The 22,902-nt window shown below is 32.5% G+C and overlaps 1 protein-coding gene across 1 annotated transcript in view; it reads left to right on the top strand.

The window, feature by feature from the left end:
- LOC148313860 (neurogenic protein big brain-like) overlaps nt 1-22,902 on the top strand; it is a 129,786-nt gene that overhangs the window by 1,859 nt on the left and 105,025 nt on the right. The window contains exon 2 of the mRNA XM_088257659.1: nt 12,835-12,961. Coding sequence (XP_088113785.1) covers nt 12,835-12,961 — 127 coding nt within the window. The remainder of the gene's footprint in view (nt 1-12,834; nt 12,962-22,902) is intronic.

Here is a 22,902-nt window from a genome sequence, read left to right as displayed (position 1 = left end):
AAAAGACTTCACATTCATATTTTATCGGTCAAGATTGCACCGCATCAAACGAACACAGTTTGGTTTGGATGAAAAGAAGAAATAAATGTATTAATCTACTTAAATAATTAACATAGGCATATAATTTATCAAAATATTCGTTTAATTACAAACGAGTAGGTAGATACTATGGTATTTTTAAACAAATTCCATTTTCAAGTATCATGGCGGTAATTAATGGTTATTTGGGTAAAACAGGTTATTTATATTTTCCATAAGTTACAGAAACCGTCTTCAGTTTCAGGAAATACGCGCCGGGTCCTTCAAAAGGGTTGAATAATTGAAATACCCAAACACAAAAGTAAATCACTAAAGAATAGGCACTCGGGCGCTAATTACAAACAGTACTTACTTCAAATGTCTACTTTATTAGTAGGTACTTTGTGAGAAGTACTTAATTATTCATGTTGTCTAAAATAGCGTACTTCAAAATTAATCTTATTTTTGTAAGTAAATTCTACAAAATATGCAGCTTATACAATATATTGAGAATATATACGCTATGTATGAGGATTTGGGCTATTCAACGTATGAGGAGCTGAAGAGGGTGGCGCATAATAGACCGTAATGTTGAAGGTGTCATTTATTGCTGCATACACAGGATAGAGACCACAGAAGAAGATATTGAAAAAAAAATCATTGTTTCCTGTTCAAAAAATTCGGATATCAGTCATGGGTAGAATGGTGACTGTTACACGTGCGTAAAGTGATCACTTAACCAGCTTATGACAGGTCATGAGGCCTGTGAATACCCAGACTTTGAACCCAGAATACCCAGATTTGTGAACAAGGATTTGTACACAACCAAAAATGTTCCGAAAAAAAATCATCTGCCAGCATTAGCCAATTATTAGTTCAACTTTTAACAATTGTAATCTATAATAACGTCGTCCACATTGTTTGTGATGTTCGCACAGGTATAAGAAATTCAATCTTATAACATTGGCAGTCAAAGCGTGTTTTTATTCAAGTCCATTTCAATAAAGATGTCTCCGCACGACAAAAATGTCTCATTATGCGAGTACAAAGGACCTATATGCAGGGACGGCCCTAGAACATTTTCTAGGTGATGCGAAATTTAGTTGGTTATTATTTATTAAGTTTTTTTTATTCCAAACCTTTAAAATAGTGTGTACAAGCTTTTAACATTCATATGGTGAATATTTATATCCGTATTATTTTAAAGATGGTGTATTTTCCTATCTCAAGAGGTGACTGTTTTAAAAAAGGATGCTGAAAACAAATAGTGACTTAATTCTTTTTTATTTTGATAAAAACACATGCATTTGCATTGAGAGGCATAAGGGACATAAAAAATGTATTAGTACATTCAAAATTCAACGACATTGTTGGAAATCTCTCAATATTTACTTATTTGAACAAAGTGACCATAAACATAAACATTTTATCTTCCTTTATAGCTGATTGACTATTATGGACTTTATGAACAGTTATTAGAGTCGTATACTATCTCGAAAAAAGTATAAGTTGTGTAGACAAAAAATTCATAGGAAGAACGCGCCTGCTGAGTACGCTCCGGTTTTTAAAAAAAATATACCTACACCAATGAGAATAATTCGAGGACATTCTTACGTGCCTGAACATCTGAATGCAGGATTATTGCGTCCGATAATAATGTTCTTTCTTAATCTACCGAATAAAAAAATATGATCCGAAAATTTAGTCCTCTTCATATTGGTGATAAAGATGAGACTGTAATATGGAAGAACGGTGGACAAATCATGGCGGAATAGTTATACTTACAAACAATAATTTTAAACTAATGAATATAAGATTACCTTTGTTCTCGAGTTTCGAATCCATTTGTTGCAGAATAACAGTAGGAAGTAAAAATTTTACCCTTATAACAATTTATCGGCCCGGCTCTAAGGCACCGACTACTAATTTTTTTTCAGAAATAAAATCCCTGTTAGAATGGGCGGTTACTCGCACAGAATTATTAATTATAACTGGAGATATAAATATTCGTTTCGACCGTGAAACAGATTCAGCGACCAAACGCTTTAATGTACTTCTCAGTGATTTTGATTGTCTTCAAGAAGTAAATACCTCAACTCATAACGCAGGGGGTATATTGGATGTTATAATACGACGCAAATGTGATGAACATATTGCAGTCAATGTAACAGACATCGGACTGTCAGATCACAAACTAGTACATGGCGAAATCAATATCGGCAAACCCACCCCTATCTACAGATCCTTCACATCACGGTCGTGGAGGAAACTAGATATTAATAAATTTAAGACCGATATCTCGAACTCCTTAATTGGTCTGGATACTGATCGTAGTTCCAAGAATGTCGACCAGCTGGCTGATTTGTACAATGGTGTACTTTTCAGCTTGATAGACAAACATGCGCCTTTAACCACGAAAACCGTTCGTAAAAGGAAATCAGATGCATGGTTTGATGAGGAATGTCGACATGGAAAACAAAAACTACGGCGTTTTGAGCGTAAATATAGAAAGACGCTATTAGTTTCAGATCGCTTAAAGTGGCTCGAAGCACAAACCACTAATAGATTTTTGATTCAATCAAAACAATCTGCATATTGGTGTTCGAGAATTAGAGAACATAGGTCGTCTCCGAAACTCCTGTGGCAAAGTCTGCAATCTGTCCGCGGAGATTGTGAACTTAAAATCAACACACAAGCCACTGCTTCCGAATTCGCTATTTTTTTCAAAAATAAAATCGAAAATATTCGGAAAGCAACATCATTGGTTAAAAATCCAACACTTTCCTGTAATGCCTTGCAGTATCTGAAATTTTTCGAGTCCACAAATATAAGTGAGGTAACAAAACTAATTAATGCTTTGCCCAATAAACAGTGTTTACTGGACCCACTACCGACATGGCTTTTGAAAGAATGTGTTAACGAGATTGCTCCATTTATAAGAGATATTATAAACATGTCTCTGGAGAAAAGCATTGTTCCAAGGGCCATGAAAAAAGCAAACGTTACACCACTAATAAAAAATTCTCAGATGGACTCCGAGGACCTTTCAAGCTACCGCCCAATTTCCAACCTTCCTGTCATATCAAAAATAATAGAGAAAATTGTTGCCCATAGACTGACAACGTATGTTGAAAATAGCAAGTTGTTTTCAGAGAGGCAATCGGCATACAGGCGATACCACTCTACAGAGACAGGCGTAGTGAGAGTACTGTCTGATATAATAACTGCTGTGGATGCTGGTGACCTTGTTTTGGTTTCCTTTTTGGATATGAGTGCTGCTTTCGACACGGTTGATCACAATATTCTGCTGGAACGCTTGAGGAAGACATACGGCATCTGTGATAAAGCACTTGCATGGTTTTGCTCATACCTTCGAGAACGTGAATATTCAGTCATTTTTCAAAAAGTTAAATCCCCTTATCATTCCGTCTCTACTGGTGTACCCCAGGGATCAGTCCTAGGTCCTCTTCTATACCTTCTATATACGAAAGACATAGAAAATATTATAAAGTCACACGGATTGTGGTCTCACTGCTATGCGGATGACACTCAAATTTATTTTTATTGTAGGCCGGAGGAAAAATATAAACTTGTTGACTCTATTAATAAGTGCATTGAGAGAATAGGAGAATGGATGGCTGAAAACAGACTGACGTTAAACCCGTCCAAAACGGAACATCTCTGGATAGCCACACCTAAACGACAGAATTTGATTGATAACACGACATCACTCAATCCAAAGAGTACCACTACACCGGCCGTCAAACTGCTCGGCGTGTTCTTAGATTCTGATCTCTCCCTTGAGACTCAAATTAGAAAAACAACAAGTACATGTTTTTATCAGCTAAGGCAAATTAAAAGCATTCGCAAGAATCTGCCAGTTGATGCTGCCCGTCAATTAATAAATGCGTTTGTAATATCGAGAGTAGATTATTGTAACGGTATATACACGGGTCTACCAAACAATAAAATGACTCGACTGCAATCAGTGTTAAACGCAGCAGCGAGACTAATTTTTGGAATTTCTAAATTCAGTCACATCACCCCACTACTTCACAAACTCCACTGGTTACGCTTTCCAGAAAGGGTTGAGTATAAACTCTGCCTACTCATGTATAAATCAATACACAATATGGCTCCAGAGTATCTTAAGGAGCTGTGTATTCCAGATGAATTGGTTGATAGACGTCTCACGCTTCGATCGGCTACAACATCTGCAATGGGCAAAGTTATCTTACCAGCTCGCAAGCAACGCACTAAATTTGGCGAGCGTGCCTTTGCTGTTGCAGGACCGACGGCGTGGAATGCTCTTCCACCAATGGTTAGAAATAGTGAGAGTGAGATGATCTTTAGAAAAAGACTAAAAACACATTTGTTTTCTAAATCATTTCCACCATAATATTTTCCCCAATTCATTCACCGTGAAGCGCCCTTGAGGTATTTTTTTACGAAAATGGCGCTATATAAGTTATCCAATTTTATTATTATTATTATTAACGGTAATATCAATGAAACAATATTTATTCCTTCTTCCTTTTATCCGGAGAAATCTTTAAACGAAGAAAGCATTCACCGCACAATATCTCAGATGGACCCCATAGAAAGGAGGAAGGGATTACTTGAGAAAATTGCAATCGAACTCTGGATTTTGGACTTTTAACCGCTTGAATAAAAAGAGACGTACCATTTTGATTGGCGATTTATTCTCGGAATAAAAATGGGTGACATTTTTACGACGCGCTTTATGCGAGCTTCCAAAAAGGTCGCTTCTAAAATAGGGATTTGCAAACCGATAAAAAATATCGATAAATTGAATTACGCACTCAAAGTGAGTTGTTTATACGATTTTGATCATGTTGTTTTTCTTAGTTTCGTCCGATTTTTTCTCATAAACTATCCAACTTTTTTTCAAAATTTAATAAAGCACTGAATATTTATGTTAGTTTCTTTTCGTATATAACAGTAATTCACCTAGAGCTATAATTCACCTAGAGCTTTAATCAACGATCGAGTTAATACCGGGTACTTCTGATTCGGTGCCCTTTATACCACTAGATATTCACACGATAGAGTTCGAAAGAAGAAGAAGAAGAAATTGTGGTAAAAATGTTATATTTTTCCTCAAACAACAAAATAAATCAGTTATTTATGTATTAAATATTAAAATATTTTTAGAGTCTACCAAATTGTATTTTATTATTAAAAACACATAAAAAATAAAATTTGAGACAACTCTTTCGCCTTTTTATGGTATTTCAAAGTAATTTTAAGAATAAATGGATTAATTGTAAAGATTTAACTGACGTGTCTTTAATAACAAAATACAATGTAGTAGACTCTAAAAATCGGTGTTTGATTTTTATATTTTATATTTAAATTAAAATGGAGTTCTATAAATTAAATGCCTTACCTATAAACAAGTTATATTAATATTGGTTCCCGATTCCCAACAATATTACTTTGTTCAAATAACATTTTGGTTTGCAAATCCATAAGATATACCTCAGTACTTGAAATACTTGAAATACTTGAAATCTCTACATAACTCATCTCTCAAATCTCAAATATTTTAATAATAATCTCTTTAAAATTTGCTAACATTTTATACCGAATGTATTATTTTGCGAGCGCTAATTTATATTATGACAGTTCACGTGACATTCAACCAAAAGTGCCTACCACGATCATTTGCGAACCTTCCCTTCAAAAGAATTGCAGCCTTTAGTAGTAATGTCGAACAAGTTAAAGGAAGTGAGGACAAAGGAGGTTTTATGGTCCTCTTAGAACTTCCGCGTCCTCATTCACAACCCTCTCAATTCTCACATCCCTCTTGGGAAGACGGAGGATTCGCCGTACCACGTGACTTCCGGTTAATGGTGGATAACTGGGTTACCCGTTTCCGGAGTTTGAATCAACGAATTAGAGTAGAGATTCCCAAACTTTAAAGCCACTGCATTCTGGAAGGTGTTGTTTCCCAGTTGCCCACTACTCGATAGAGTTGACGAGTAAAAAGTTGCTGACCCAATTTCTTACTTTTTCTCAAAAAATGTTTGCCACCTTATTTTTTGCCTTCGTTCAAATTCGCTTATCGCCCAAAATCAGATAAATTTCTCCCTCTCCTCTCAATGCGGGTTGAACTCTCGATCGCCTCCTCAACTGACTTCAATAGCCTAAAGGGAACCGATACCCAGTTTGAGGATCGCTGAATCAGAGCATAACACTGCCATCATTTTATGTGCTAGAAATTAATTATAATTATTTATATCAGCGTTCTAAAGAAAAACGCATTTTTTTAAATATCATCGGCAGAATTAAAAAAAAAAAATATGTAGGCACTAAAATTACAAATAATCTTCTTATCTATTAAAATAGTTCGCATAAATATTTAACAATAATGAAATCTACGTTCAGTTAAAATATTGTAATTATTTGATCATTCATACTCCAACTCGTCATAATTTTTCACAAATAAAAATATATTCTTCTTTGATGAGATGTCAAAAAATAATATGAAAATAACTCCTGTAATTGGAGATAATCCAGATTTTGTGAACAAGTATTTGGACACACTCAAAATGCTGTAAATAAATTGTCTTGTCAAATTATAAGCTTAAATAATAAAAATGACAATGGCATTTTCTGGCGTTTCTAATATAAGAGTTTCTGCTTGGTAAAAAGCTTCTTTACATCCCACCAATAGATGTCTCTAGTGAAGCTCTAGTGATTCAACAACAAGGTTTCAAGAACAATGTTTCTGCATTGGTTCATATATATATAGAACTTCCAAGAATTTGAGTAGTGTGGTTGTCAATAATGAGTAGAATTGGCGAATGTTACACGTGTGTAAAGTGATCACTTAAACCAGCCTTTGACGGTCGTCAGCCCCGTAAATGCCCAGACTTCCATGTTCTTCTTCATCTTTGATGAGATGTCAAAAAATAATAAAAATATAACTTTGTATTTATTTATAGATTTGGCGTTTCATTTGTAGAACTCCATTTTAACTTGTGCATTAGATGAATACATATTTTTAGTAATTACAAATAATGCAACATAAAATAAAATCATTAAAACAAGATGCGCTACATACGAGTATATAATAAACACAGTAGGAAATTTCTAGATACATAGACTACGAGTTAAAAAAAGAAACTTTGCAAGAATAATATATTTTCGATGTCTTTATTTTGGTGGGATGATTGATGATCTTTAAACACTTCTCTTGTCCCGTATCAGTAGATATCGGTTGAGATGTCCATGTGTAATGGAAATTACATAACCTGCAAAAAATTCATCGAACGTTTCACATTCTTTTGTTTCGATTTTATTCGTGGCGTGTTCTTTTGTATTTATCTATTCAAATAAATTTTCCCTTTACGAGCACCCTTTTCCCAGGAACAAAGTAAAATTGCTCGAGGATTTGACCTAATTGTCCGTCCAAACGAAAATTTTCCATCTCGCCTCGTCATCTTCTCTGTTCCTGGTACGTGTACGTGATCCGGTCTGCCTTTGCATCGGGGTGATATTCCAATGGAATGATAATGATTACTTTTTGCATCTATAGCGCTTCCTTTCGTACTTCTGTTGGGTTGTGCGATGATGCTATTTATCGACTTTTGTATCAAAACTGGCTCGACTGTCGAATCAATTTTTTTTAAATCAATCAATGTGCTAAGAAATATCATATCTCAGAAATAGTTTTTTTATAATCGATCATATTTATAATCATTCTAAAATTTTCTAATAGTAAAATATAATTCCAAAAGATTGCAATTGATGTTCGCCTACCTAATAAAATCCTCAAATCGCATCCTACCTTTATACCTGTAACCTTAAAGCAATGAGTCAGGATTATATTATCGTATTGTTAAAACACACAAATAAGCACACGTTCATGCTCCATAGCCACGTGTCGATTTCTTATTTATTATCAACCGTTTTAAAATGGTTGCAGCGATAAGAATATGCCAATTCTGGAAACCGGTAGGAATTTCAATGACTTCGTTCGCCCTTTTTACGTCATTACTTCCTGTCTGGGAGGTTTTAATTTTCTCCGTGGATGGATGTCACTGATGGAATAACGATGAGTTTGGATTTCGTTGGTTGGGATCATTTTTTTTCAATTGTGAGATAAAATCAATCTAAAGGTGGGATAAAATTTATCAATGACTAAAGAATTATGGGAATTACTTATATAAAGAAAAATATATGCTTATACCAATGTAAATATTTTTTTCTTAGCACTAGCTAAGAAGGTAGTTTCATTAACTGATTCTCCAGTAACTTTGTGGTAATACCACTATTTCTTAAAATCTATTATGATTCGTATTTCGATGCATTTTGCATCATTTTCAAGCGCCGTATGTGAAGCTAAATCTTAATTTAACAGTTGTGCCCTTAGCTTATTTACGAAGTCAAATAAAAATAAAAAGGGATAATATATACAAAAGGAAAATAGAATTAATGAGTTGGGTACTCGGGGTATTACAGTTATTTCCAGTGTCATACTATAAAATAGTATGACGCTGGTTTTTTTTCTTTTTATTTCGTAAAATAAACAATTGGAAGACACATGATTTTCTATTTTTATGACGCTTATAATTTGACCAGTTGTTTTAATGTTATCATTTGGAGTGTTCGTCAATCGAGTAAAGAAAGGTTTTATTAAATTTGAACTGCTTAAATTGACGGTGAAATGGTCCTGCGTTGTTTAAATGAGATGCTGAGAGAATTTTTCCGGTAGCAGGTGTTTGCTAATTGATTTCACCACTGGTCCGTCTTTTCTCAGAATAATTGTAACTTGTTATGAAACAATCCGTTAAGCATTGCTCAAGTAAGGTATAAGAAAACGTTATTCATTATTACCATGTGATATTTAAATGTCCCAGTAAGTAATCAGCGCTTTCATCATTATCAAAAATTTTACATTTTCCTATTAAGCCTGTAGCTATGTATGTTCAAATAAATTTATGCTAATAAAAAACAAACCGAGTTTTTAATTGTAGTACTTAAAATGTACTTATATCCAGTCTTAACAATTTAAACCTTAAATATTGGTGTATGTATTAGCTGTGTATGTACTTGTGGTTAGCACATTTGGCTACCATACTGAAGGGTTGGATTCCCAAGGGGGTTCAAATTAATACGTATTTTTCACAGTAATATTTATTCATTTTTACTCTTGACTGGTACCTGAAGCGCAGAACTGATCATCTTCATACAGTAAACAATCGAATAAATATCATAAATATAACTATAGGGTCCGCCAAATAACATTTTTTTTTTGAAAATGGGGCGCAAAACATCGAGTGTAGCTTCGGCTGTGTGGCACGTAGCGCCGTCCTGTTGAAACCAAATGTTGCCAATATCCTCCTCTTCAATTTTTGTGAACAAAAATCCGTTCAACATGGCCCGATAACGATCGCCATTGACTAACGGCCACTCCTTGCTCATTTTCAAAGAAAAATGGCCCAATTATGCCTCTGGACCAAAATCCGCACCAAACAGTGACTCGTTTTGGGTGTACCGGCTTTTCAATGTATGCGTGCGGGTTTTCTGTGCCCCAAATACGACAATTTTGCTTGTTTACATACCCGCCAAGATCAAAATGAGCTTCATCCGAAAAGATGATTTTTTTGGCAAAATCGGCATCTTCTGTAAGTCGAATGTCGCAATATTTCCCAGCGTTGTTTAAGCGTATACACAACCATATTCGCTCAGCGGAAGGATAAAACTAATTATCTGTCAAATCAGACATGAGCTAAGTGTTACCATTCACGAAATAAGCACTAGTTGAAAAAAAAAATTAGATGGCGGACCCTATATTAGGTTCGAATAAAGGCAGTTATATGTATTCATATTTATGCATGGCAAAATATCACGAATGCCAGTTGAACGAAGATAGTTTGCAAAGACATATTGGAGTAGCACTCTAATTCTCTCTGCATACCCCTATGTGGAAACGGCGTGATGGTTAGTTAGTTAGTTACTTAGTTTTTAAATGTGTACTTCCTTTTTTCATTTTTTTTTCATTTAACTTGACTGAGCCAAAACAGGCCGGGTACAACTAGTTTTAATATGTACATGTATTTAAAATAAATTAAAGTAATTTTTTTTAGTAAAGTCGTTTTAATTAGTTTTCACGCGAAAGTTGTCGTTCCCGTAATAAACCGGACAAAACTTTCGACAAAAAAAATTTTCGCCACTGTGCCTACTGTAGCAGAACTACTCAATGATGCCAACCTTGGATGTTGAATTATAATTACCCGATAATTTACGAATACAGAACTTTTACATTCCCGATTTTTCGCGTTTAACATACGAATTCTGTACAATATTTCGACTACCTGGTGATATGGTGCGAATAAAAATATTAATGGTAATGTATTCCATTAATTTCTGGTTCTCAATTTACTTTTTGCTTCCTATTTATTTTCGTTTTTAATCATATGTAATAAATATAATTGATAAAATAGTACATTGTAATTTTTGTACTGAAATTTGTATTTTCCATTTTGGATACATAAATAAATATCAAACAAATATGATGGCTTACTCCACTTAGGAGTTATTTTACATTTTTTACATCTTAACATAGATGAAGAAGAAAACGGAAGTCTGGGTATTTACAGGGCTTACGACCTGGTTCGGATCTTACCAACAAATAAAAGGGTCTCTGTTAAGAACTCAATCGTGGAACGTCACGAGATTGATCATATATGTATGACTTCCAAAAATTTGTGCAATGTAGTTGTCGATCATGGATAGAATGGTGAATGTTACACATCGCTCACTCCTTTCAACAACGTCATATATCAAAAATCGTCAATTTTCAGTTCTGCATGTTTTAGGAATGCCCAGAAAATGTACTATATCCCAGCATAAGCGCCATATTTGAAACTTAATATTTACCCGCTACAGGGTAGAAAGTGTTGTTTTTGCATTTTTTAGAAAAGGTATTGTTTAGTTATTTAAATATTTAGTATATTTAAAGGTGTTTAAATATAACAAATATTTTTCAAATGGAGAAAAAACATTCAGGTTCATTACCTAAAAAGATCTGTTGCACCGTAAAAAGTTCAATAAATGGCTTGGTATTTATTTTTAATACATTTTATTTTATTTTTAAACTTTAAAAACCATCTCCTGAAAAAATCAAGTTTTTTGGTTTTTGACGTTGTTGAAAGGAGTGAGCGACATGTGTAATATAATTACTTAACCAGTATATATATATATATATATATATATATATATATATATATATATATATATATATATATATATATATATATATATATATATATATATATATATATATATATATATATATATATATATATATATATATATATATATATATATATATATATATTATTTTATAAAACTGATAAGTATTTTCATTTAATCTTTCATTTATGAATTAATTTTCTGGATCTGAAATCACAAACTTTCAATTAATGATCTTCCTCTGTAAAATGAATATATATTAAAGAATAAATTCAGATTGGCGTCACGCTTTGAAACAAGTTTTGCGACGATGTCCCCGTTCTCCAATCAGCTGCTGGCTAATTACAGTCGGCAAAATGAAAAAAAAATGCACTGCAATCATCTGCATCCGCCATTCATAATTTTGCTGATTGGTGTTTTAAAATTCCATTTTCTCGCTCATTTATAGTTTTCGATCTATATTCTACATTCCCATCATCCATCTTGAAAAATTTATTTAATTCATTCCAATGGTTTTTAAATTCATTTACAATGCAGTTAAATACGTTTTGGAGTATACTTTAGACCAGGAAATTGCATTTATTTGTAATGTAAATTGAGAAAAATTACATTGTAATCTCCTCTTATTAGGATGTGTCCTACGTCTTAAGAAATACAATGACATCGTAATATATGATTATAAGTGAAATATATCAATACGTTTACAAAAGAACTATGCCATGTTCTCTCCGATTCCGCGGCTTCACATGTTAGCCAATGCTTTTGAAAGTATAGATTTATTTAATATATTGTTATCCTCCTTGAAATCTGTACTTTCTCAGCATTTCTTCTCCATGTTATAATGGATAAATTTAAACATGTGTTTCACTCTCCCTTACTGCTTGCCGATAGTGTATTTACTAGTGCTTACTACTTGTTATTTTATTTTTTTAATTATGATTTTATGTTATAAGACTATTTGTTACAAGACTTTTTGTTTCTCTATTTGTGCATTCATTAGTGTATTTTTTTATTTTTGTATTAAATACTGTATATATGTATTATCTTAAAGGCTTCAGCCGTTCAATAAATAAATAAATTAATATATATATATATATATATATATATATATATACATATATATATTTATATATATATATATATATATATATATATATATATATATATATATATATATATATATATATATATATATATATATATATATATATATATATATATATATATATATATACACATATATATAATCAAAACTTCATTAAAATGTCTAACTGATCAAATGATTATTTCGAAGTGAGTAGCTGCTTCCTCAAGACTAATAAATACGAACCTATATCCTACTAATTAACTAAGTTAATTTATATTTAAATGTAAAATCACAAATTCATCAAGGTTCTCATAACAATATAAAGCACAAGTTTTTTCTTCATTTTCCATAACATGGATCCCATTGTACACTGTGATTACTTTACAAAAAAAATAATTATGTAAAGACAAATAAAATATATGTTATTTTGAATAGGTGCAAGTTCAAAATGTTAAGAAATTCACAAAAATGTCAGACACCGAGTAAAATGTCATTTTTTCCAGGGGCGCACATGAACCCAGCCGTGACAGTCGGGTTGGCCGTGACCCGCCAGGTGACGCCTCTGAGGGCGGCTCTATTCATAGCGGCACAATGCGGAGGAGGCATTGCTGGGGCGGCACTTTTATACGGGTGAGTTTTGACAGCCCTGATTTTTTTCATCGATATTTTTTGTCGTTTGAGAGGGAGACGCAAATACGAGGCAAGATAGAATAAATAAATAAATAATAAAAAGCTACGTATTTCACATTTATTGGACGGTACAGAAATGCTCTACGAGCACGACAGCCATGACGACCATAAAAGACGGCATAAAAATGCATAATACGGCGAAAATATTTTTGAAAGATACACCTTTTGAAAAATAATAAAAATATGCAATATAACGCTTTAATCACATTCAAAAGAGAAATGTGCCTACACATATACACATTATGCGTATGTGCGTGCGAGCGTGAGTGCGTGTGTGTGTTTGTGAAGTATCTGCCTCACCAAACATCAATACGGCTGTCCAAATTTAAAACACAGTAAGGGACATTTTTTTTTGCAGTATGTTTTTTTTACATTTTTGGACTAAGTAGACTCTACTTAGTCCATAAATGCAAAAAAAAACGTACTACAAAAAAAATGTCCCTTACTGTGTTTTAAATTTGGTCAGCCGAATACCCTTCATACTTTAAATCAAACGCTGATTGGAGCCTACTAAAAGTAGTGTTTTATAAAAATAATAGTAAAATGAATATGGGATTCAACATAATAAATAAACCTTAAGTCAATAAATATAACATGATACTCTGCATATTTTCATCTAAAATCGTTAATCCAACTAAGCAGATTATATGAGTGTGTGAAAATAATGATAAAACGCGAACGGAATATTGGTTGCGGTTTTAGAGCGAAATCTCCAAAATGTCATGAAAAACTTAATCGATAATCGACAGAAAAGGAAATTCATTTCCTGTTAAAAAATATTTTCATGTTTCTTGAAAGTACACAGCCCCCCCGAAGTAGAAAATGAAGCAAGATTGAAAATGTCAAAAAAAATCGATGGGAGAATAATGGAATTCTGATACACCGCCTTCCGACGTTTTCGATATTCAATAAACATAACTTGAAGTGGTTTATATGTGTAGTAGAGGTGGAAAAAAATATGCAAAGAGATGTATTTTTAACATTTACACCTCATCGCTACCTACTACTGTCAGTGGAGAGTAATACACCGCCAGGATTTCCTGTCGGGCGAGCGAATCGAAAAGGTACGATAATCGAATGAACTGATTCAGTGTTATCTAGACCAGTGTTCCGCAAACGTTTTCTATCAAGGTACACCTACCAACTTAAGAAATTTCAGAGGTGTATATTTACCATATTATGGCAACATATTTAACATATCGCTCACTCCTTTCAAGAACGTCATAAATCAAAAAACTTGATTTTTCAGGAGAACGTTTTTAAAGTTTAAAAATATATCACAATGTATTAAAAATAAATATCAAGCCACTTGTTGAACTTTTTACTGCGCAACAGATATTTTTAGGTAAAACCTGAAGGTTTTTTCTCCATTTAAAAAATATTTAGTATACTTAAAAAAAAAAATTAAACAATACCTTTTCTTCAAAATGCAAAAACAACATTTTCTGCCCTGAAGCGGGTAAATATTAAGTTAAAAATATGCCTCTTTTTTTGGGATATAGTATATTTTCTGGGCATTCCGAAAACATACACAACTGAAAATTTACGATTTTTGATTTATGACGTTCTTGAAAGGAGTGAGCGATATGTTTAATGCGAAATGTGAGCATACTTGACTGAGCACAGGCAATCAAAATTTGGAGCGATTGTGTTATTTTCAGAAAACTAGACTTTTTCCTTTTTTCTTTGCGGAACAATGATCAAGATCAATTTAGATTCATAAACGTTTCCCTAAAAGGTGTGACATGTTTCGCTATTTTTAATTTTATTACACTGTTTTTCTCACGATTTCAACTATGGTATGTCCCCAATATTTTATGTCTGTCCAAATCTTTGTTCACAAATCTGGGATCATCCACAGTTATTTGTATTGAGATCCCAACATAGATGAATAAGAATATGAAAGTCTGGGTACAGGGTTTTAAAAAAATCTGTGTATATGGTTATAGGGCTTACTACCTGTCATAAGCTAGTTTAAGTGATCGTTTATACATATACATTCATCATTCAAAAATCTTAAAAACTCACTATATACAAGTTCCAAAATTTTAGTAGTGTGATTAGTAGGTTACCCATTATTGAAATCCACACAACTAAAATTTTAGAACTTGTATATATCCTTTAATAGACACGTTATGTCGCATGTAAGTTCTCGGCATCGTCTATAGTACGGTTGAGTAATCATCCGTAAGATGAATAACCAGTGTCTTATTGATTATTTTTTTATTAAATTTTCTGTCTATCCTTATATTTGGACATTAGATGAGCCTTGAGCAGCATCCTTTATTCAGATGTCCATCTATCCGCAGCGGAAACGGCGTGATGCCAACAAAACATCTCAGCATTTCTTGTGCTGTAATGCGATATTTAAATCTCCGAGTCCGCCACACAGGAATCCTCTCAATACACCCAAGTTCTCACAAAGACTGCATTTTCTGAATCGCACAAAGCGGCCATACCTTACTTTGTTATTGTGAACTGTACAAAGGATGCTGTAACACAATCAAATTCTAACACCCAACACAAACTTCTTGTACACATAGCCAAGTGATTGAAGTTTAGGACATGATGTAACATACGAATTTGTTTCTTCCAACATCTCCTTAACCCTTTGCCCGACTTGCCCCCACTACATGCTGGTAAAAATGGGCCTATGCAGATTTGCCCGTACTTGGTACGGACACATAAAAATGGGCCTTTGCGAATTTGCCTTACTTGGTACGGGCACATAAAAATGGGCTTTTGCAGATTTGGCAGCACTTGGTACGGGCACATAAAAATAGGCCTTTGCGGATTCCGGTGAAAAATATCTCAAATTGATTTTACCGTAGTAATGGCAGTGGTACTAGATTATAATGGAGTTATAGGCTGGAAATACAAGATGGAAAACCTTTACGTATATAATATCAGTTTTAAAAGTAATAAAAAAAATCATAAATATTGTATAAGTAATGCTTTGAGACTGTTGACTATCAAAGAACAACCACCGATACATTAAATAAAGAAAGGTTCCTCTATTGTTATCTCCACCCTTACCTGATATTCCCAAGGATTCAATTATGACAAAAGCTTTCTGCCATCTCAACGGACTGTTGCATCAATAGGACCGTATCGCCGTTTCAAGGTTGAATAGCATTCTAAGTTAATTCTCTTTGCCTTTCCATTGTTGTGTTTAGGAATTGTGGAACTATCGGGTTTGATGTGTGATTTTATTGTCCAAGTTCTGAACCCGTACATTACGAGATTCCAAAAATGTAGCATTTATGCAACAAGCTATCAACAATTTGTATGAACTCTCTAGCAGTTTACTATAAAATATAAGGTATTTTTTTACAACCTTGTACTTATCTGCATGTATTTGCTGAGTACCGAGATTGATGTTTTCTCTATTTTCGTATATAATACACCAATTTATCAGTAGGTATGATCTATAAACTATTCCACGAAGAGCTTTTGTAGGAGTTAGCTGCGTCTTTTGAATTGTGACCGTCTTTTTTTATTAAATAATTTCTTTGACATTTTATAATACTTACCGAAAAACATTTCTTCATTTAACATTTTAATGTTTTCTTGTGTACAACTTCGATTTTTTACAAAAAATAACCTAAAATAAGACCATATTTTTATTTTTAAAAATATGAGTCCGATTTTTAAAAGGTCATCTTTATTATGTTATACATATATTTGACTTATAGGTAACTGTTACTTTTTCGGTTGGACAACAATTTTAATAGGATTATGGGATAGTGTTCATTAGTTTACTCGGTTTCTGTTTCTTTAGAGTTTTTGTTCAAATATACTAGGAGCTCGGAACTCAATACTAAACCAAATGGTTGCACTGATTGGTGTGATTATATTATTTATTGATTCGGCATTAACTTTGTGGAATGGCATGATTATTTTATTAAAATTAAACACTTGAATAATCCACTTTATCGAGTTTTATTTTTATTTACAACTAGTTTCGAAAACGACAATTGTTTTCATCTTCTGGTACAAATTAAAACTGATTGGTGTGATTAGTTTTAAATGATCGATCCCAAAAAGCGATTACAGTAACTACTTGAAACAAATACTGCGTCTGATCGACCCGATGCTAACTCGACCATTAATTATAATTTTCCTTAGCTAAAAGTCTATGGTAAAAGAGGAGTGTAATATATGTATTTGATGGGATACAGTGAAGAAGTTTAGGATGAAGGTCATACTGTATGACAAGGATATAGAGAAAAATATAGGAGATACTTGTGATACCGATGATAATATCATTTTACAACCTTGTATTTATTCCTTTATTTCATATTACATTGCTGTAATATTGCTTACATTCTGTATTTGTAATTATGCTTACATATTATATTACAATTTACACTCCATTAAATGTCATATTCATATATCGCTCACTCCTTTCAAGAACGTCATAAATCAAAAACTGTCAATTTTCAGTTATGCATGTTTTCGTAATGCCCAGAAAATGTGCTATATTCCAGCAAAAGAGGCATATTTTTAACTTAATATTTACCAGGGCAGAAAGTGTTGTTTTTGCATTTTGAAGAAAAGGTATTGTTTAATTATTTTTTTAAAATAATCTAGTTATTTTTCAAATGGAGAAAAAACCTTCAGGTTTAACCTAAAAATATCTGTTGCACAGTGAAAAGTTCAATAAGTGGCTTGATATTTATTTTTAATAAATTGTATTATATTTTTAAGCTTTAAAAACGTTTTTTGATTTATGACGTTCTTGAAAGGAGTGAGCGATATGTAGAGATGATAGATATATAGAACAGTATCACGCGTTTTATGTGTCATGTTTAATAAATAAACCGAAGTATTTAGCTCTACCTACGCAGTGGGTATGTTTGGAAATTTTGTTTGATCGACTGCCTAAGTACGAAACTCTCGGAAATGATGAAATACATTGCGAATCCATTATAAAATCATTTCAATTATTATATTCCATTTCTCTAAGATACCCTTAATGTAAGCGTACAATTTCGTAAGTTAGTCAGAACAATGGGGATAGGAATAATAGACTATCAACTATCCTGGCAGTTCCACAGCTCGTTCGACGTTGCAATTCAAAGAGTTATCCGCCCATTCTACAAATCAATCAGAATTTATCAATTTTTAATTAATGTTTTACTTAGTAAATACCACTATTTCTTAAAATCTACTGTGACACGTGTTTCGATGCGTTCCGCATCATTTTCAAACACCGAAAATGATGCGGAATGCATCGAAACACGTGTCACAGTAGATTTTAAGAAATAGTGGTATTTACTACGTAAAACATTAATTAAAAATGGATAGATTTTACCACAAAGTGACTGCCGAATATTGATTCGGCAGTCACTTAATTGTAATGAAAGAATTTATCAAGTTTATGCACATTTTAAAAAAATGTCTACGATCAAAAAATCTTTAAACTTATAATATCGTGTAGTCTTAGCTTTTTCTGACATTTCGATTTCCATTATCATCAAGGTATATTTTTTTTAACTAACCTAACTTCACCGCACGGGTAGGCAGAGAGAATAGAAGGCCACACCAATCTGTCTAAGCACACAATCTTCGCTTGTTCCACATTTATGCATCTTTTCATACATACAATCCGATTATATTTATTTTAGAGTTTAAAAAAATCATATATAATTCAAAACAGTTCTTCCTTTTTCACCTATTAACAAAGACCGTCTTAATTAGAAGTTTATTCTTAATCTAATCTATGTTAATAAAAATCTCTATAAATCAGTTTATATGATAAATTTTTTAATACGTACATTTGTTAAAGTTTTTTTCATTCTTCTCCCAAATGCCTAATATTTCCTGTTACTGTAGGTACAACCACTTTATTTCAAAGTGATTTCTTGTAAATACAGAATGTTTAAATCTCCTATTTTCTGCATTGCTTACAAAACATCAAACAATATAGCATTCTCAACAAAAATCAATCTGAAATTTCGAGGAAGTAATTAGATACGGAAATTCAATTATCTTTCTTTTATTACCAAAACGGGTGTTCTTTAACTAAAATAATTTTAATTAACGCGCCTGCAAACACCAAATATTTTAATAAGAAATATGATACCTAGGTCTTGAAAATGAAAATCGTAATGAGGAGACATGAACTTAATACCTGAAGCTCAATCCTCAAATAAATTACAGTTGATATTAAACTGTAATTAAAGTGTACAGTTAAACCTCACGTTACGAACTCGATTCGTTCCGTAAGACCATTCGTGACCCGAAACAATTATTCCCACTAGACTTAATGCGAAATGGAGTCAACTATTTTGGATCCCAAAATATGGTTCTTAATTAGTGTATTTCATGATGCAAATCCTACGGAAAACGAAAACAGTTCGTAGTTGTAAATAAAAATTAACAATTATTAGCAATAATATTAGGCAGTAAACACAATTATTATTTTTATTTCTTACATCATCATCATGCCGCTTTCCCGTAGGGGTAGACAAAGAGAATAGAACGCTGTTTAACACTCTGTCGTTGCAAACATTCTTTGCCTCTTCCATATTCATGCATCTCTTCATACATACCCGCCGATTATTTCGACTCCTGACCTGGACGCTTTCAGCTATTTGGCATAACTGATCGTATCAAGTATTCGTTAATTTTAATTTACGTATTTTTTTTCACAAAGCGTTATTGTTTTAAAGGAAACTCCCTTCTTTCTCCTCTTACGAACACTAAGTTTCGGTCTTATCAAAAAAATCGCTCAGAGAAGTTTGTTTCCCGAGATATTACTATATTGCGGAAATAAGATATGGTGTTATCATTCAACAACATGTTTAAAATGCTACTTAAAAAGTTTAATCGAAGTGATATTTTTTCCAAAGAAACTTTTTGTAACTCGAATTTCTATTCGGATGTCTAATCAATTTTCATATGTATTTTTGTTCGTAATCCGAATCATTCGCAACCCGAGTTTCATCTGTATTTTCTAAATAGATTATACATACTTAAATGAGATTGAAAGTTCTGTTATACTAGAACTCCATTGTTTACGCGAACCTTAATAAAACTGGATAAATCAGGTTTCGTGCGTAGATAATCCAGACTTAATCCTCCCCGTGTAAAATAATTTTCCTTTGTAATTATAGGATATAAGGAATATATTGAACCTTCCTGGGACCACATGTCACTTAAACGAAATTTATACAAACATTCAAACCACAAATAATTTAGCATTTGACATTATCATCTTGGATTTATGTAGTATGAGGGTGTTTTAATATTACTATGTAAAAATTAATTTCTTAATTTTAATGAAAAAAATAAACGTTATAAATTAGCTCTACCCAGTCTCACGTTGCTGTGGCTCAGTCTGTTTAAATAGAAAATAAATTAAATGATGGATAACGCGCTTGTGGGCAGAGGAAACAAAATTTTGTCAGCTGTCAAGAAGTACACTGTCTGCCTTGAACAATATTTAGTATTCCGTTTATAACTGTTAATTTAAAAAGATTGCGTTGCCATTGCCGAAAATATTTGGTTTTAAAAATTACGTTTTTACCTGTCACTGTTATTTAAAACACAAACGTATTCAAATGCAACATTGTGTCAAAGTTTCAAAGCAATCTGTAAATTACTTTGGAAGATTTTAGATTTTGAACAAACGAACATTTACATTTTTATTCATATAGATATATACAAATACGGGTGTGATTGAATGCAACGTTGTGTCAAATTTTCAAAGCAGTCGGTCTATAATTTTGGGAAACTTACGATTTTGAGGAAACGAGCATTTAAATTTTTATTTTATATTTATGTGTGATATTATATGTTTATATATCTGTTTGATTTTGACATATGTTTATCCCATTCAAATACCTCACTGTGCTGTCAATAAATGGGGAGTCGTAGTAGGTACGTAAATACAGTGCAACCTCTCATAACGAGCATAATACATTCCACTATCTTACTCGTTAAGCGAAACATATTTTGTTGTGACTGGCGTGTAAGTCCCGGCTCACAAGTGAATGTCGTGAAAAAAGGTCTTGGCCTTTCTCTTAAACTCGCTATGCGAAATGTCGCTCGTTAAGGAAGCAACTTTTTCTCTTATTTTTTTGCTCGTTATGCGAATCACTCGTTATGAGAGGTTCCACTGTATATCGTTATTATCTGGCTAAGTTCGGATGAAGGCATATCTCCAGGTGTTGTGTTTAAATGCAGGATACGTTCTTGAATATTGAGCTTTATGCAGAACACCTGCCTTTAGCAATCTCAACCAGCCTCGCTACTTGACATGTCGACCCGCGCAGATAACCGATAATACAACTACCTATACAGCCTTCACAAAATAAGGAATGACCACAGCTGGAACATTTGCGTACACAACCGACCATTTTACAATATTTAATACAATTAACAAAAAATCGTATTGAGAAGTTCATAATTAAATCATCAAATACAATTACCTATAAACCGATAGTACAACTACCCATACAGCCTTCGCAAAATAAAGAATGACCACAGCTGGAACACTTGCGTACACAACCGACCATTTTACAATATTTAATACAATTAAATATTTGTTTATTTTAAATATGCTTCTAACCTTATATTTTTCTCATTTATTTCTTTTAAATATGCTTCCTATGCATATTTATTATACCTGTTTATTGTATTTATATTTTGCTATGTATTCATTTCGGTTATTTAAAATAATCTTTTTTGTAACTTTATTATTTGTGTTCCAGTCTTGTAACCTTAATCCCATGTCCCAAAATAAGAAATAGAAATTACTCATCGGGAATATTATATATATGACTTATGTATGTAATATGTTTTGAAATAAATAAATAAATAAAACATCATCTATTGAGAAGCTCCTAATTAAATCATCAAATACAATTACCTATTAACTTTTTTTCATATTTTTTTTTGTATTTAATGATACATATACATAATATAATAAAAGTACAAAATATATTATCATACTAACAAAAAAAGAGCCCACAAAGGCATGGCCTTTGTGTGGGTTGACATATTATTTTATGTTTTAATAAAGGGTACTGAAATAATACGATAAATAAAAACAAATTAAAAGTGCTTGTATTTAACACAAATATTTGTTTTTAACAGAAAACCAAAAATGAAAAGAATTAACAATAAGTTTGTATCTACTATATATCGCGAATGTATTGGGAAAAAACGTTAACTCGAAAATATCCACTGACTTAATGATGCAGTATTTTAAAGTTTTCAACGTTCCATAAACTAGAAAAATACACCAAGTATTTTAAATGTCATATTTATGTGGTTTTACAAGTAAATTCAGCTTTAAGTTAAGTAGCGGGTATTTTATTCAGGCTAATAGCTTGATATTATTTACATTCAGATATACATACACACATAATAATATATCGTATCGCACATCATCATTCAATTCGAAGGATTATTCCATTAGACATTTCTGGCGTGTGAATAGAAAGGACTCGGTGGACTCTTTTTATCTATTCACGACTTCGTTAGGCCTTTCTTTTGTCAATCAATAATGATGTCCTCGTAAAATATAATAACAAAGTACCCACTCATTCGACAGCTCTTATGGTAAACGACGAACGTATGAATTGACAGCATGGTTTAATTTATCATGAGAAAAACAGAAACATTGTTTAATAAATATCAAGTACCGTAGAACTGGGCTACTTGAACTTTGATGTGTTACTTGAGCCCAGTACAAAAAAAATCTGTATTTGGTCTTCAATAATGAACGTATCGACATGATTCATTGTTTCCCTGACAGGTGATACTTATTGATACGATACTTCGATCGATACCACAATCTAAATAAAAAAAATGTACTGGGCTCAAGTAACACTTTAATGTTCAAGTAGCCCCGTTCTACGGTATTATTA

The sequence above is a fragment of the Brachycentrus maculatus genome, unplaced genomic scaffold (genome assembly GCF_059751285.1).
Source record: "Brachycentrus maculatus isolate JH-2025_06_01 unplaced genomic scaffold, ASM5975128v1 h1tg000005l, whole genome shotgun sequence".
Classification (NCBI taxonomy): domain Eukaryota; kingdom Metazoa; phylum Arthropoda; class Insecta; order Trichoptera; family Brachycentridae; genus Brachycentrus; species Brachycentrus maculatus.
This window is presented reverse-complemented; position numbering and strand designations above follow the sequence as displayed.